The sequence below is a fragment of the Eleginops maclovinus genome, chromosome 5 (genome assembly GCF_036324505.1).
Source record: "Eleginops maclovinus isolate JMC-PN-2008 ecotype Puerto Natales chromosome 5, JC_Emac_rtc_rv5, whole genome shotgun sequence".
In the NCBI taxonomy this organism is placed as follows: Eukaryota; Metazoa; Chordata; class Actinopteri; order Perciformes; family Eleginopidae; genus Eleginops; species Eleginops maclovinus.
This window is the reverse complement of record NC_086353.1, coordinates 23,495,366-23,514,106: the sequence shown is the minus strand read 5'-3', so window position 1 is coordinate 23,514,106 and position 18,741 is coordinate 23,495,366. Positions and strand designations below refer to the sequence as shown.

Below are 18,741 nucleotides of genomic sequence, written 5' to 3'. Positions count from 1 at the left end.
AAAACGTGTCAGCTTGTTCTGTGGAGCTGAATCAGACACACAGATCTCTGTCCCTCCATCTGATCCAGCAAGAGAGCAAAGACGCCTGAGCAGCCAAGTGTATAAAATCTGGCAGACAGTGTCCACCGAAAAAGAGCCCCAGAGACACTGAGCTTCCATCTAAAGGACCGGGACTTTCTTCGCTATCGATGTGTTTACAGTATGTCTGACTTTAGAGGGTAACATGTCATGAAACAGTAGCGTTGGCGTGCGATCAGGGAAAAGTGAAGAGTTAGATCTGTGAATACAGGAGGGGTTTTATTTCTGTTTGGGGAGAAAGCTCAAATGAACTGATGTCAGTCTAAGCTGCGATCAGTTCAGTGAGGGCTGTTTCTGCTCTCACACCGACACCAGACTGTCTCCGGATCAGCATTTAAGGCTCAAGGCAGGGCGACGGGGATGGTTGTTATCAGAACTCTGGCAGATGTGTTGAGCTGCTCGGTTTCCTGTTTACTAGTGAGTGGAAGTGGCAGGCTGCACACATTTGCACATACACAGGCGACCCGTGCGTGAGAGCACACACACATGTACACACACACACTGTAGGCACCCCCCTCCTCTTTCTCGTGCCTCTCAGCCTGACAGTCTGGACATGAGAGATATCAGAAAGAGGGGAGAGGCATGAAAACAGAGACCAACAGTGTTTGAGTTAGATCAGTTTATAGCTGTGAAAGTGCATTTGTGGGTGACAGAATGGCCATGTCAGAACAGCTTGAAACTGAGGGAGGTAAGTCGCTCTTCCTGACCTTTTCCTTGTGGACTTTTTCATAGCTGATTCATGAAGTAAACCCTGAGGTCAAACATAGCAACACAGCTGAAATAGAAAATGCCTCAGTTTGTTTCTTGATGTAACTATTGGTTTGTTGGTCTGAGACATTAAAACATAATACAAGTCTGTTTCTCTTACTTTGACAAAGTAGTTGCACCTGTAGGTTTATTTGTGAGCTTGGCGAAAACATCATATCAGGCACTTCAGAGAGTTTATTCAGCCACCTCGCACTCCAGCTTGAATCACTTATTGTACATGGACTTATGGCTTTAGGTGTGAATGTGTTAATGCAAGTTTGAGACTACCTGGTGAAGTGAAGGTTAGGTGGCTGTGTGTGTGTGTGTGTGTGTGTGTGTGTGTGTGTGTGTGTGTGTGTGTGTGTGTGTGTGTGTGTGTGTGTGTGTGTGTGTGTGTGTGTGTGTGTGTGTGTGTGTGTGTGTGTGTGTGTGTGATACTCGCTGGTTGGGGTGCTGGTTGTAGATAAGGCCTGCCCTATGCCTGAGAGCGAAAGAGACGGTGTGTGTAAGCCCGTCAAGCCTTATCCTGACACACCTCCAACCCCCACCTCTTCTCCATCAGCCCCACACACACACACACACACACACACACACACACACACACACACACACACACACACACACACACACACACACACACACACACACACACACACACACACACACACACACACACACACACACACACACACACACACACACACACACACACACAGAGGATTAACCCCGTCATGTACCATTTGAATGGGCGAGCTTCGGAGACACACACACACAGGATTAACCCTTGTGTGTCCATTTCCATGGATGGTTCTTAGCTTCGCTCCGGTTGTGACAGCATTGACTGCTTGTGTTGCCATGGCTACAGGGGCCAGCGAATGTAAGATAGGCAAATCCACATAAGTCACCCACAACACACACACACACACTAAGCTACTGCTGACTACACCTCCCCCTGGTACTAGACTCACACAAAGATGCAGCCAAAAGACTGACAGCAGCCTCGTGAGCTGTGAAGAGCTTGTGTCACACGCTTAGCACGGTCAAACCAATGTACATAAACTCAGCCCGAGCATCTTTGTTGCTCCTCGGGTGAGAGACAGGCCTTAGAGCAGCTTATCCTCTCTACATGTCTGTTTCTTGGAGACTCTGCACTTCACCACACTCCAGATTTCTTCCAACACGAGTCTGCAAGGACATCCGCATCCTAGTTGTTGGTTATAGTTGTCTTTCTGTTGCAAATGTTAGGGTATAGTGCTCCAAGACTGCATATCCAGAGAGAAAAAGATCTGCTAAATATGTCAGGCAAAATAGAGTAAAGCAAAACTATATGTAACAGAAAAGAACAGCTGATGAGACACAGCCAGAAAAGTAAATATCCATTGAAAAATCCTAATTATGTATGCCTGCTGCACAGTCACGTCAGAATATCGCAGACGATTGAGAAGCCGTAATTAAAACCATAGTGTGTCACAGGACTGAGATAATTGGGGTGGAATGGAGGTTTGACTGATGGACTTTATTATTACATGGATGATGAATCAAATCAATGTTATCCCATAGATTTTTAATGATTTTGTGCCTATTTTTCCCTATATTCAAACATTTTATAGACGAAATTATTAATCTCGAAAATACTTTTAAGATTCAATAATAAAATTTAGTTTTGATTTTGCAGCCCTAATATACACAAAATGTAATTGCGCTAATGGAAAATAATTAAACTCCAACAAAATAATAATAATAAATTATGTTGTAATACAAATATTCCCTAGTAGCACCGGTGTTCAGTTGCACAGCAGCCTCTGTGAAAGCTGCTCTGTTTCCACAGAGCAGCTCCCAACAGTAGCTTAATTTGTGAATAAATCATTAATGAAACAATGTGTTTTCACTCTCCTAGTACATGGGCAGTGTATAAATCAGAACCACATTCATGCTGGTGGCTGCAACATCCCTCAATAATTGAGACAGCGGGAGAAAGCACTTCCATGTTTGAAAGGAAAGAATTTGTCAACATTGATATGGGATCACATTTCAGAAATCATAGTAGTCCCTGTTATCTTTTAGGGGTAAACAGTATCATATAAGCACATATTATGACATATTCTTCTATACATGTATGAAGAAACTACTAACCCAATACTGCTTGTTCTTTTTTATATCCCAACCTCGGCCACATGGGTGAACCCTTGCTGGCCGTGATCTGAATCTAAGTATAATTTGATGCGATTTAAGCAGATTTAAAGGCCTATAGGATTCTCCCTTTGGCTTAGTGCTTCCTGTGTGTGTGTGTGTGTGTGTGTGTGTGTGTGTGTGTGTGTGTGTGTGTGTGTGTGTGTGTGTGTGTGTGTGTGTGTGTGTGTGTGTGTGTGTGTGTGTGTGTGTGTGTGCAGAGAGTGAAATTCCCTATGGTAATGGCTTTACGGGTCTACCTTGGGAGACAGTGCAGTGTGCAAACTCAAAGACTCAATTAATTGTAAACAAACCTAGTCTGTTATCTGAACATGTAAGCTCATTTGTAAGATCTGGATCTACTTGTTAACTGATCAGGCTGCTGCTTCAGCCGTGCATGCATGCAATCATGGTGTATTATGCATATGACCAGGGTCTTGGCTGTCACTGTCTCAGATCAGTTGATGATGTGCACTAATTAGGTAAACATGAAAACCACTTAGCAGTCAGCATGATGTTTATTTCCAAACACACTTCCACTAAGCTGCATTAGGCCAATTCTCATCTGTGTCAGTTACAAGGAAGGGATGGGATGTTAGAGAGGAGCAAGGAAGAAAAAATGCTTACCAGACAACCTTCATGTGCAGTTGTGCATTAGTGGGGGGAGGAGGAGGAGATAAGGGGGGAGAGGGCGGCTGGCGGTGCTGGGCAGAGGATAGAGGAGCAAATGCATTGCGGAGGGAGAGGAGGAGGGCCTACAGCTATTGTTCATGTCCTCCCGTGAACAAAGGGCTCATCTGGGTCCGTATGTAAACCCACAGCAGGCTTCAGCCAATTGACAAGGCCTCATGCGGGACAAAACATAAGCGACAGACTCCTGCAATTTAGGCCTTATTCCGTTTCAGTTTCGCGGTTAGAGGAGATTTTTTTCATTGATCCTGTTCAGGGGGACGTATTGTGTTGGTACGTTGCGTCCAGCCAACCGCCGTCCAGCGGGCCTATCCGTTTTTACGCACGGAGCGTACACACAGTCTATCATCACGGATCTGTAAACATCAATTTTCTGATTGGACTTCTTAGCAGGTAAAGGGTCGCTTTCCCTGAATACACACTTCAACTGCATTGTCTATCTGCTGTAGTGAAGAAATGGGGTGTACGAGCTGCCTTGGTTGTGACTTCTCTTCTTATTTCGGTGCTTTCTCGTTGAAAAGGGATTTAACGCTAAGGCGTTAGCAAGTCGGCTAACACCAGCTAACTGTTAACTGTACTCTAGCTGTGCTAATGTTAGCTTGCCGTGCAGGCCCATGGGGCAGGGTTGTATACAGTCAACACTTGGTGGTTTAAGATATCGAGTTTGTTTGTCGTGTTTGGTCTATGTTTACTTAGCTGTTGGGCGTGTTAAAAAGAGAACCGGTGGGCTTTTGTAGCGAAGTTCACGAGCATCCTGATATCACCTGTTTAACATTTTAGCGTAGCTAAGTGTTAGCATTATTCGCTGGCTGCCTCTCTAATTGCCTTTGTAAGCAGACAACTGCACGTCAAATTTCCTTCAACTGGTAAAGTTATCAACTCCAGACATTGAAAATGCATTGTAGGTGCTGCTTCCAAAACACACCTTCAGTTTTATGTCGTTTTTTTGTCAAAAGTTTGCTAACGTAGGTTAATGGTTTACTATATGTAGCTATCGTCAATGTCCCGTTTAGCTACTTGTCCCTTTTTACAATTATGGTGGAAGTATGGAGTGGCAAAACCACTACAGGTTACTCTTATTGAGAGGAAACTTTGTAAAGCTGTCTTGCTTTTCTGTGTCTGGTGTTCAAATAAAATGAATTGTTAGCTCTGTGTTTTTGACGTCCATGTTACTCTTTTATGTTTTGAGTGTGGGCTGCCCATTACATCTAGGCTGGAAGATAATGTGCATGTATAATATGTATATGGTGTAGTGTGTCTACTTGTAGAGGAACATGATTCCCAGTGGAGGAAGTGGAGTCCAGCTGATGTGATTGTGACTGCCTGTCATTAACCGCTAACAGGAGAGGAGAGGAGCTAATGGAGCTCTCAACAACTAATGGACACATAACCATCGATTATTTATTTATTTATCAAACCCATTTGTTTTCCTCTGGTGGTGCATCCAGCCCATAGCATATAACAGGCCCGACTCACACAGTAAACAACTTGCTTTTACATGAAGTAATGGCAGGGTTTCTAATGGATATTTTTGCCATTTTAGATGGTGAAGATATGTCATTTTTTATTCATCCCTTATCAATAAGAGGAAGTTATAGTACAGTGGGAACCCTGATGTAGTAAGTGTCCTTACAGATATGAGCTACTTTGGTTAAAGGGAAGTTAGGTTTTAAATGGCTGAGAACATAAGTCACAATACAATGATATGTATTTGTGTGGCCCCTAAGGTCAGTGTATGACTGGGCTTTCAGGCCAAACAGTCTATTTACCTGCACGTTTGTACTTCACATTCTTCAACCAAAATACAACAAGAGTACTTTGATAAGGAACATTGTGTTGAAAAAAAGTCTGTTTTTTTAAGCCCTTAATCGAAGAAAGGCCTTTTATTTGAATAGTTATATATATATAACATTTATTATAGCAAAAATATGTATAATATCTCACATAAATTCTGCTGTTATCGCAGTTTCCCTTCCCATAAATGCAATAAAAGCGTATCTCTCCCTGTCTAGGTCTCTAGATTTAAATCTTTTTCATATACACACATAGTCAGAGAGACGTTTAATATGCAGAGACAAGACAGAGAGACATTAATGAGGCGGGGCTTCACCATGGTGACTGCAGGGGTCGTGACCTAGAGGCCGGCACGCCTGGATGGCCTTTATTGGAGAGCTGGGCAATTAGGGTAGAACAACGGTTGCAGCAGTGTGTGTGAGAGAAAGATTCATCAGGTTTATTTTATGGGTGCAGTCAGTATTGGTCTGTTTGGTATTTTATGGTTATTTATGGAGTTGTTGGGAAGCACTTTCTGTGGGAGTTCAGTAGAAGCGCTTTGTTTACAAGAGGCTCCTCCTCATCTTGTTGTTGTTTTGTGCCTTCATGAAACAAGATTGGTGTATTGGGGATGACCTGTGAATGAGTGCAGCCAACTGAAACTGGGCCACACTGGCCAGATCAGGCTGCATGTGCCTTCTCGCTCACATGGTAGTCAGGCTTTGTACTGTAAGTGTCACTCCAAAAGTGAATAACTATGATTAGAAGCAGCACTGTAATTCCCAACTGTGAAGCGACTTCTGGTACCATTTTTGTGTGTTCTCTCATTTGAGTTCTTTCCATTTCGGCTTATAATTTAGTCCTTTATTTACAGCTGGGTTAACAAAAACAAAATCGTGAAAGATTTGCACTGATAATCCTTATATTTGTGGATTAACAGACACAGTATTTATAACCAGATTTACCAGACCACACTGTCATGATTTTTGGAGCCTAATATTTAGAAATGAAACATTCTCATGTTCTCTCTTGTTCTCTCATACAGGCTGTTCCTCCAAGTCATTCAAGCTGTACTCCCCCAAGGAGCCCCCCAACGGTAGCACTTTTCCCCCCTTCCACCCCGGCACCATGCTGGACAGAGACGTGGGGTGAGTTTAATGTCCTTGTGTGTTTTGTATGTCTGCTCTTGGTTAGGAGTTCAAGCTGCAGCCTTTAGACAACTTCGACAGGTGCTTTTATTATTGCATGCCATGTTTACACAGCCACGCAAATCCAGCCTCGGTATCATGAGTTTAATTTCCTCAACAATATGTTAGTCTGGAAAATGTCCATTGGTAATAGATTCAGCGTGGCAGCTGGTAGTCATGCCAATCAGGTAGAAAATAGTTTAGATGCTGGTCACAGGAAGGAGCAACGGTTTTGTCAATTTGAATTGAAGTGGCTGGTTGTATTTTGTGCGTGTATTATGTATTTATTATAGGGGCTTCACAAATGAGACCATCAAAATATCAATTTTTACCCCTTGATTATCATACCAAAGGAAGTCCCAATACCCCAAAAAGAAGAGAACTTCAGTAAAAGGGGAAAGATGCCGTGAGAAACGTGTATTCTACTCACAATGTCGGTGTGGGGAAATCAAGGAGAGACTTTGCAACCATAACTTAACAAAAGCATACATTTATAGTCTGCTGGATTATTGCACAGTATTGTAATTTTAGGGATATGCAGTATATCAACAATATGGCATTATTAGGATATGAGCTTTGTTATCGTCTTTGACTTTTGATATATTAAAACCTTTGTTGTCCTTTCTTGGGTTTAAATGCTTCTTTACAGTAATCGGATGTCATTTTCTGAATTTATCCGATTTTTCTAGCTGTTCTATCGTTTGCTTTTACCCACTAAGTCATTTTATGAACGTTTCGGATTAATATTTATCAAAAATATCATTGAGTACATTGAGTAGTCAAAATTAACTAACATTTTATCACAGATATCACAATATTTGTTTTTCTCAATATCACCCAGCCCTGTTTTAAATGTATATTATTATCATGTTATCCACATTTTAATCTTAAATATCATGGTTCAACAAATTAAAAACTCCCTTAAACAGACATTAGGATTCAAATGTACCAAGAAACTGGGTTCAGACAATAGAGTGGTAAAAAATAATTTAGCAATTTTAAGTCAGAGTTCAAAAACCAGGTACAGACCATGTAGTGGTGCACTGACTGAACAATCACACTCGCACATTATGATAATAATGTCATATTAACACTTTAACGGCTAACTACATTTCCCAGGATCAGGTGCTCGGTTTTGTTTCAGTGTAGTTTAAAGGTGACAGCATGCAGTCCATTCTTTCGAACACTTTGTTGAGACGCATCCTGGGGAAACCTTTTGGTTTATTGGTGATTTGAGCCGAACAGTGCACCTGTCAATCTGCTGTGAAATGGTGAAAGATGCCTGTATGTTTTAGTGTGGTGCTATTTTAGCCACCTACTATCCAAGAAAAGGCCCGTCAAATTACAGTGATTAAGTGTAGAAGCTGCTAGAATAGAAACCTACGTGTTATGCTAAAACTGAATTGTCTTGACTCGTGGTACTCACATAGTCTACCTCTGCAGGATTGTGTGTGTGTGTGTGTGTGGTGTTGTTATTTACTGTCTCCTTGTATCATCCAATTTGTGCCGTGTTTGGCTTGCCTCCCAGACTCATAAAGACAGACAAGCCAATGGAGGAGGGCATATTAACGCTATAGCTGAATGTAATAACCTCTCTCTTGCTCTTTATTTTCTCCAGTCCCACCCCGATGTATCCTCCAACATACCTGGAGCCCGGAATAGGGTAAGGCTGAGTTGTTTTCCATTATCTTCAGTTTATGTGAAAACGGCAACAATAACACGAGTAAAGATTAGGCCGTGGGAACTTGTGCTCTTATCTCACTGATTTTGTATTTAGTCTGTGACGAGGCTAAAGTAGGTAGTAAACCGGCCCCTAAATGCATGTAGGCACATACCAGAATCTAACTGTTCTCAACCCCCCTTTCCTGTTTTTGTTTTCCCCTCCTTATGCCTTTCTATGCTAGGCGGCACACACCATATGGCAACCAGACAGACTACAGAATATTTGAGCTCAACAAACGGCTACAGAATTGGACAGAGGTTCGTTGACACACAGCACATCCCCAAAGAAAATCCTATAATTGTGTTTGTTACTAATTATTCTCTCCACTTTTTACCCTGTAGGAGTGCGATAACCTGTGGTGGGATGCGTTCACTACAGAGTTCTTTGAAGACGACGCCATGTTGACGATTACTTTCTGTCTGGAGGATGGACCCAAACGTTACAGTAAGAAACACAGTCTCTGGAACATATTGCTGCCCTTGAATCAAAAGTCCTGCATACACATGGACATTATAATTTGTCTCATGCCCCTTTTTGGTTTTCTCTCCTCCTTAGCGATTGGCCGGACGTTGATCCCGAGGTACTTTCGGAGTATATTCGAGGGCGGTGCCACTGAGCTCTACTACGTGCTGAAACATCCCAAGGAGTCCTTCCACAATAACTTTGTCTCCCTTGACTGTGATCAGTGCACCATGGTCACCCAGAATGGAAAGCCCATGTTTACACAGGTGTGTGTTTGCACTCATAGCTGTTATTGTGTCCCCCTTTTTTGTTGTAAATGTGTGGCTATTTCATGTCATTAGAATCAATATCAGTTGGAAATTGTTAAGAAAAATACACACTTCTGGTTTGTCACTCCTAAACTAAAATAATGCTTACAATTTCTCCCAAAACAATAAAAACATTTTGAATGGATGTGTGTCAAAAAGCATTTATGAGCCATTTTAAGTTAAGTCCAAATGGCTCTACGCTTCCACTTCTTACCATATGGTCTCCCTGAAGGGTCATTATGGGGTAAGGTCTTTACATAGTGGGGGCATGGCAAATAATTGAGTTTTTATTGCTGCAGCTAGCCTCAGGGCTAACCTGAGCCCCCTTGACATTTATCAGGTCTTGGGGAGTGGTAGCAGTTATTGAGCAACACTTAAACCGGACACAGATACATAACCGCTGACTTCATACTTTCTTCACACACGCGACAGCTCTTCGACAGACTCTCTGCAAGATCACAATCGCTCTTCGTAGAACCGTGGGCTAAACCCAGATAATTTGTGGCTGTTGGTGGCAGATTAGCAGTTAAATAAAATCCTACTAACTTGCTGTCACACACAAGCACGCTCTTTTCTTTCGCGCTATCTTGCCTGTGTCTTGCTCTGTCGCTGGATCGTTAATATAAGACACAACCTCAGGACCAAGTTTATATCCAACATTTAAAAATATTCTCAGGCCCAGAGGGGTACAAAGCATCAGACTTGCAAAACACAGGCTGAAACCTTGAGAACAAAAGCTCAGAAAAATGTATCGTGTTCAGGAGAAGAAAACTGCGTGAAAGTACTCAAAAGTATGTGAAACTTGTGTAAAGGAAATGTGGTTGCAAGCCTCTTGGTGGTTTTCTAAATCAACCAATGAGCACCCTGATTGACAATCCTCTACATGTATTGTTTGATTCACGCCTGTCTGCAGTACCCAATCATTTACTTGTTTCTGCAAAGCTTACAAAGAGATCAACCGCTGTATCCTGACATGAGTCCTCTGAACTGTTCCAGGTGTGTGTAGAAGGTCGCTTGTACCTGGAGTTCATGTTTGACGACATGATGAGGATAAAGACGTGGCACTTCAGCATCAGACAACACCGTGAACTCATCCCCCGCAGTATACTGGCCATGCATGTGAGTAGGAGTGGGATCAGCCACATACAGTTCACTGATGTTTGTGTATGAGTCAGCCTTTTAATATGCCCACTATTTGTGTCTCAGGCCCAGGACCCACAGATGCTGGACCAGCTGTCCAAAAACATAACAAGATGTGGCCTGTCGAACTCCACCCTCAACTACCTCCGAGTAAGTGGAGCACACTAAACATTTATTAGATTAGAGCTGGTCTTGAATCTTTTTTATTTTAGATACATCATAATGTAATAAGAGCTATTTAAGAAAATACACCTAGCTGGCTTCCAGTTATATGCACCTTGAGTCTGTCAGCGTCCCCCATGTTCCCATAGATCAGGGTTTCAGCTAAGGATAATTTAAGTAATGTTCGATTAATCGGATAAGAAATACTTTTGCTTCTTAAAAGAGAAAATACAAAATAAATGACAAGATGGATATTTTATTATTATTGATCAAAATCCACATTGGTATTGTTTAAATTGCATGCGATAATATCTGCCGAAACTAAACCGATTTAGTAAATAACGATTATTTAATGATATTTCAAATACAGTGACTTTGAGTTTCTAGAAGGAACATCTCTAAATGAACCTACTTGGATCCACATTTGGAAATATGTTTGTTGAGAAAGGAAAGGGATTTTTGTATAGTTTTGACCAATGATGGAGCTGTTTGTTGTTTTTGGAACACTTAGTTTTAAGGGGTTTTAAAAACTAAAACCTAGAGTGAAAATGTATTAAGACAGGACACATTTAAGACCTCCCCCCTACCTCCAGACAAAGAGCTGCAGTAAGTAATATCGGAAAGGAAAAAAGACAGATACAGTTACACATTAATAAAAATGATGCATGCTCCCATAACACATGTTCTCTATGTAGCTCATAAAGCCAGACCCGTGTTTGACCAAGAGATGTGGTAGTGGTGGAGCTGCTGATGGAGGCTGCCCTGGTTAGACTGGAACTGCAGTCTGGTTTACAGATGCTGAAAAAACTTCATGTTGGCAACTGAAAAGATTGTTGTTGAAATGGGATAAGCTTGAGTATTGTTTATTTGTCTGCTTCCAGTATTTTTGATTGAAATCTGATCTCAAATCTCTCAATCGGACAATATGAATTCAGTAACACCAGCTGATAATGATGGGGCTGAACAGTGTGTGACCTCTCTTTTTGTTCCCTCCTCCAGCTGTGTGTGATTCTGGAGCCCATGCAGGAGCTGATGTCAAGACACAAGACGTACAGCCTCAGCCCCAGAGACTGCCTCAAGACCTGTCTCTTCCAGAAATGGCAGAGGATGGTGGCCCCACCAGGTAAGAAAACAGCATGAGATCACAGGGACACAACACGAACCCTCAGGAGATGCATCTGTAACTCTCTCTCCGTCTGTCCTCTGCAGCTGAGCCATCAAGACAGGCGCCGAACAAACGGCGGAAGCGTAAGATGTCAGGTGGAAGCACCATCAGCGGAGGAGGAACTAATAATAACAACAACAACAAAAAGAAAAGCCCTGGCAGTGGCTTCCCTCTCTCCAGCCAAGTTCCAGTGAGTACAACCACCGCCATCTAGTGTCAGCACTCTGCTACTACACCCCCAACATAAACTGCACTGTTCAATGGGTGTTCATAAAGTCAAACAAGGGAAGACACATGACCCCCCCAGGACTATTTTGATAACCTGAAAAAACAAATGTCTCTACAAATATGTAAATATTAAATAATATTGTATAATAAATGCTAAATTTTAAATGGCCTATTCTGTTGATTAATCAATGTTCTCAAAAACTACAAAGGCACATTTATAAACAGTTTAACTCAAATGTACTATATTAGAGAAAAATACAGGGGAAACTAGCAAGCAATTGATGCCTTTTTTCTATTCATGCCTTCTGGGTTTCTTTTTGACAAACGGTGTGTGCGAGATGATGCAAACAAATGGAGGAAAGTTTAATGATCAAGATCAAGGCTGTGTTTGGTTTATTAAGCCAAAAACTGTGCATCAGCAGAAACAACATGGCTGCCCCAACTGGGATCACAGAGGGGAAAGGACTCGAAGATGTATAGAGTTAATTCAGTATTGTATTCTCTTTTCAACAATATATTGATTGCTTCCTGTTTTGCGTCCCTGCAGGATGTGATGGTGGTGGGAGAGCCCACGCTGATGGGAGGCGAGTTTGGCGACGAGGACGAGCGCCTGATCACGCGGCTGGAGAACACGCAGTTCGACGCGGCCAACGGCATCGACGACGAGGACAGCTTCAACAACTCCCCGGCGCTGGGCTCCAACTCGCCCTGGAACAACAAGGCCCCCTCCAGCCAGGAGAGCAAGAGCGACAACCCCACCTCACAGGCATCGCAGTAGAGCCCCACCTCATCGACACAAACCCCCGCTCTGCCACTCCTCAGACCCCCCCATCCCTAACCCGACAGCCACGAGTGCAACAGCAACAAGCCAGACATCATCGTAGAGCTCAGAGTCATGGCACACACGGGCCCGAGGGGGCTTAGCATGTCTCAGGCAACATCACTGAGCCAATGCTGTGATTCCCCCGTATTTAACCACCGTGTCTCCCCTCTTTCTCCCCTTTCCTCATCGAGAATGTCCCATCAGAGCTCGGGTAGATGTGACCGAGGAGGCGCAAGGGATCCGGGGGAGAACTGTGCACACTAAACCATCCATACTCACATGCAGGGCCCGGGTGGGGGAGGGTGGTGTCAGCGGGGCTCCAACATGGTGGCGAGTTGCTTAGGGACCACTTGTCCACCCGTCATCCGAACATGCCTCTCAATTCTGGTCTGCTCCGTGGACGCACAAGTCACTGGTAATGTTTGTTAATAGAGTATGTGTGCGTGTGTGTGCGAGTGTGAAGTGTGTGAGGAGCGAGTAAGGGGCTTACTTGTGGCTTTGAGGAAACAGACAGACCAGAATTCAGAGTCTGTCAATAAAACCATTGAAATCCACACACTAGTAGGACAGCTGAAATGTGGCACTAGGGAAACATCACACACACACACACACACACACACACACACACACACACACACACACACACACACACACACACACACACACACACACACACACACACACACACACACACACACACACACATAATTGAAGGAGTCCCCTAGTGCCAGAGCCATCTCTGATTGACTACCATGGATGCAGTCTTTCGAACAGAGAGCATTAACCACACACACACACACACACACACACACACACAGTTACACATTTTAAGAGTTTTTATACAGTATATATTTCCCTAGAATGTTTTTTAATTTGTATTAAACGCCTTCATTTCAATTGTTACTTTTTTATTTTCTACCAATACTGAAAAGCTACAGACCAAGGAGCAACACAGGACTTTTATCCCTCCCCCCTCTAAAATATATTGTTTTTATCTTTTATGTTTATAAAAGATAAATAATTTAGTGTGGATGTTTTTATTTTGTCTTTTTCGTTCCTTTTTTTTTGGAGATTAAATTTTTGTGTATTTGTGCTTGTATATTTAAGGTAGTAGCAAAGTTCTGTCTGACTGTAATAAAATGTATTCTTACTTAGATTTACCTAAAGCCATCCCGATCTAATGTAAAGAAACAAAAATAGGAAAAAGGAGAAAAAACACTCATGAACCCGTCCCCTCTATCTTCCCACATGCTCTTTTCCTCCTCCCTCTTTTTTAAGAACTTGTGTAAATTAAATTACAAAACCTCCGGGGGGTACAACGGCACCATAGCGTGATGATTTTACTGTGTTTCTTTTTTAATTTATTTTTGGATATTCACACATGTATTTCATCTATACAGGAAGTGATTTTACACTTAGCATTCATCACAATTTTGTCTACTGCAACTTTCAACTTGATGTCAAGTGAATGTGCTCACTGAATTGAAGTTACCGGTGACTTTCATCTTTCCTCACTGGCTAAACAGATTTTCTTTATATTAGTTTCTGTCTCAATTGCCTTCATTTGTGCATTGTCTTTCACAACCACCCGAGTGATACCATCGATCACACAGACATCTTCTAAAGCCAGCTTAACATTAAGTTCAGTCGTCATATTGGGTAGCAATGCGGAGTTTATAAAGTCTGATTTAAAAACAGCTGAAGCTCTGTTGGTTTTGTACATTTCCATTTCCTTACAGTTGATTCCAGCCACAGTTACGACTGAGTTTGAATGGTGACTTGTACCTTTTCCAATCCCTGTAGAAAAAAAATCATTGTTTGATATATATTTTTTGATTTGGTTAGTTTCTGCCCTTGATAATTAATGTATGGTACCAATAAAAAGATACATTTTCACTTTAAAGGACTGTGTCGTAATTAATATAGCAAAATAACTGTTTCTGGGTTTTGGTCCATTTTGATTGGTTAAAGGTCGACTCCACCTACGTTCTTCTTAGTGTTTGGAAGGGAAACACCCAATCAGCCATTGGCAAAAAGCAAGATGTAGTAGTTTAACATAATAAAGAAGGTTATGATGTAATGTAAACGCTAGCAGTGCTACACTTAAGGAAGGGCTAGAGAAAATTCCTTTTTTACACATGAATATACAACCTTGATTTGAACACAGTGAACAAAACAGGGTACTTGCTTAATGTTTTAAAAACCTTTAAAAAACCAGAATGATGGTCCTGCCTTCTAAACTTCGATATGAAGGTTGGACACAAACGTTGACTTAACTATTGAAAGCAGCAGGTTTTTCTATTTAGGAGATATGTCACTGAGAAGAAGTGGTCACAAAAGCGGTGACAGAAATTGATGTAATCTGACTATTAGCTCAAAACCACAAAAGCTTACAAATCCCATAATGTTAGGTTTTTGTCTATGTGTTTCAGCCTCTACACCCCCAGTCTGCGGAACAACCTAACCCTTTAAGAACTGAGAAGTTGCTATGACCACAATGACATCATCAAAGGTTATGTTTTTCAGTTCTGCAGAAAACAACTCTCTTATGAGCAAACTGACATTGACGTGATCAGAATGAAACATGAAGAAGGGTTATGGTTAGAAACCCCCTCTGTGTAGCCCCGTCCCTCTGCCGTCTGTCTGTTGGAACCTGTCGCTGAGGGTGAGCTCTGATCCCACTGGCTTCAGGCTGTGCTGCTGGGTATCTCGGTGCTCCCCACATCTTCTCCTTAAGGCACAGATCTAACTTTATTTAACTTGATCCAGCTCCACATCAGTCCTTCAATGGACAGCTTGAGTAAAAACCGCGAGCATGAAGGAAATTCCTTAAGGATACAATCATTGTCAAGTTCTCCAAGGCCTTACCTATGGATCACATTCAGTTTTTATACTGCATGTCTTCACATTACAATTATTACTTGAGGAAAAATAAGCCCATTCCTATTATGAAAAGTGAGTGTAAGTTATGTATTAGATTCCTAGTTGTGGGCAGAGGTGTAAAAAGTACTTACTTTACTTGAGTAAGAGTAGAAACAATACAGTGTAGAAATACTGTGTTACAAGTAAAAGTCCTGCATTTAAAAGTTAAAGTAAAAGTACTGAAGTAAAGGTATCAAAATATACTCAAAGTACCACAATCAAAAGTACTAGTTGTGCGTAATGTCCCATCTTAGAATCACATATCTGAAATGACTGGATTATTTTGTTTTGATGCATTAGTGTGTTCATCACAGCAGGTGAAGATCGAGCTACTTTTAAATACTTGATATCCTTATCTGTAATTATATATCATAGTTTATTTATGAGTTTATTTCTATTTTCTTTTAGCTAATAATCTGAATCTGTAAAGTTACGACTAATTTTGTGAAAGTGCGAGACGGAATTTCGGTCTCTCTGTAACACAATCAGAGATATTGATATTAAAGTTGACTATGAAGTTGAAGGTGCGTAGCAAGATTAGACAATAAAATAAAATTAATACTTGCCAACACTTCTTTTTCCTATCTGTATGTAAAGATTATGAAGTATTGTGTTAGGGTTCCCTCCCCTGTTTACAGTCAGGTCAGGAGACTAAGTAGCAAAGGGCCACAGCGTCTCTTCAGGTCTGGGCCGCTGTCTTCCACACCAACCTGCCTCACACATACATCCTCCTGCCAACTATCACACGTTCTCTTCAGGCATTTTCCCACTCCCTGTCGCACTGCACCTGCAGAGCTGTAAAGGCTGCCAGTGGCACCTCCATCTAGCTTAAACTGTGAGGGGCTCCTGGGGTTGAAATAAAGCTGTAACAACCCCATGAAAACTCTCACTTCCATGGAAGAGCAGACTGCTTTTTGTCCTCTCTGTGGCTTTTATGCCACCTGACACTGCTCTATTTTGGGATTCTGAAATGTGTGTGGGTCCAACAAAGGCCCAGAAGAATGAGCATGTACTTCATATATCTCCATGATCTGGGTCAGCTGCTTTCCCCGCATAAAAATAGTTTTCTGTTCCATATCCATGCTCTGTATTTTTCTCTTTTCCTATTTTGCCCTCAATATTTACATATCAAACTGCCCACTTATCAATTTCGTTATTGATTTCCCAAAAATAGGTCAAAAAATGGGTGGTCTTTGACACTTCAAACAAGCAAACTTCACATTGTCCTGGGACATAAGTCCATTAATCGAGAGCTGCATTATGACATGACCTTGTTGTTTTATGGTGAATCATGTTAATTACTAAGAATGGGTTGAGTCATTTGATACCTGCAGACTCTCAGACTGTCCTTCTTTCATGTTTCCAAGAACATGCTGTTAATGTTTTGCATCAACTCTAGGCAATTCATTGTTCTAAGAAACACTTCTGTGTTTATAGGGGTAAGGCGTCAAATTCAGTGCTGAAATAAAAAATGATAACAATCAGCGTCATAATACTCTAAATTATTTAATTTAGTGTGAGGGTTAGGTGTAGATAACACAGCACATTTATTGATGATATTTTCTACACATATACCACGTCAGTGAAAGTAAAGAAGGAAAATAAGGCAAACTTGTAATATTACTCACAACAATCTGTATGTCTATTTAAAGGGTCAAGTCTTCTTTATGATAACTCACTTAATTGAAATGGCAATAACTGGTTAAATTTGAGACTTACTCCCACACAACAAAGCATATTTACTTGAAGGTCCAGTGTTTAGGATTTAGTGGCCTTTAGTGGTGAGCTGGCAGCTTGCAGCCACCTGAATGCACCCATCCCGTCCTTTCCCAGAGTGTAGGAGACCAAACCTTTAGTTGCATTCTCGTCACCACATCCACATTTCCCCTTAACATAAAATTATGAAAGTTCCTCTCCAGTTTCAGTTAGGTTTTTCCAGCCACCAAAACATGGCGTGTAACTATACCAGTGAACCATGGCATAGAAACGTGGCTGTGAAATATGGCAGACTCTGAATATAGATAAGAAAAGCTCATTGTAATGTAAAAACAAAACAAAAAACAGCATTCTTAATTTCAGAAGGTTAAACAATCGTTTTAAATATAATATTTGAAATCTCAGACAATAAATACCCCCTTATTCTGCACTGCGTTCCTAGAAGATCACCATATTCAACAACAACTAACCAAGGATTTATAGAGAATTTCATCTCAAATGTAAGATTGCTCCCTGGATGTTGCAAGAAAGCTGGCGACAGTAAGTCTAAAGGTTTAGTGATGACAAACGTATTGAAGCATGCTTCTGTAAAGGACCATCCCGACAAACTGGATTAGGATTTTATAGAGGAATGTCTTTGCAGAGGAATCTCCTCCTGATGTTGGTACCAGTTGCGTTATGCCAAATGTTTTCTCAGATTGAACACCTGTTTTTATCAGGGGTCACTATTCTCCAATCAGCCATGACCTTATGACCACCTACTGGTGAAGTGAAGAACAGTGAGTATCTTGTTACAATGGAACCTGTCAGTGGGGGGTATATGATAGGAAGCAAGTGAACACTTTGTCCTCAAAGTTGATGTGTTGGTAGCAGAAGAAAGATAGGCAAGCGTAAGGAACAAGGCCAACCTGCCTTACACAATATAAGGCAGGTGATCAAAATGTTATGGCTGATCTGTGTATTAAACGTGGTGTTCTCCCAAAAAATCCTAACAAGCAAACTTTCAAACTACAAGAAAGTTGAAAAACAATTTCCCTGTGAGTGCTTAGTTCATCCAAACAGTTATCGTGTAACGTTGTCTACCTCCCTCCATTTGTGTCAGTTAATGTTCTGAAGTTTTCTCTTCCAACCCTCTCTCATTATATTCTGATTTTCCTTCCTCTCTCTTGCCTCATCTCCTCTGTCTAATGACGCGGTTAAAGCGAAGCTTGTCTCATTTGGTCCGGAAATTGAGGCGCTCCATGTTGTCTTTACCAGAAATATAGCACCTTGATGGTGAAGTTAATTTATCAAGGAACCCATGGGGTCACAACACGGAGACATCAACCGTTGCTTTAAATTGGAGACAAAACTGTTCAATTTATTTACCCACAGCGTTAAAATGGGTCTACCTCAGAAGTCTGACTTCACTCTCATTCACAAATGTTGACAAATGAAAAACAACAGTA

At 41.5% G+C, this 18,741-nt stretch overlaps 1 protein-coding gene across 1 annotated transcript; it reads left to right on the top strand.

Annotated features, from left to right (window-relative positions):
* Nucleotides 1-623: 623 nt before the first annotated feature.
* Nucleotides 624-14,558, top strand: ldb1b (LIM-domain binding 1b). The gene is made up of 11 exons (XM_063883853.1): nucleotides 624-766; nucleotides 6,503-6,605; nucleotides 8,263-8,307; nucleotides 8,549-8,624; nucleotides 8,709-8,811; nucleotides 8,923-9,095; nucleotides 10,134-10,256; nucleotides 10,344-10,427; nucleotides 11,439-11,562; nucleotides 11,649-11,794; nucleotides 12,380-14,558. Exons 1-11 carry the CDS (start codon nucleotides 733-735, stop codon nucleotides 12,608-12,610), a joined length of 1,242 nt encoding a protein of 413 aa, XP_063739923.1. The 5' UTR covers nucleotides 624-732; the 3' UTR covers nucleotides 12,611-14,558.
* The last annotated feature ends 4,183 nt before the right edge of the window (nucleotides 14,559-18,741 follow it).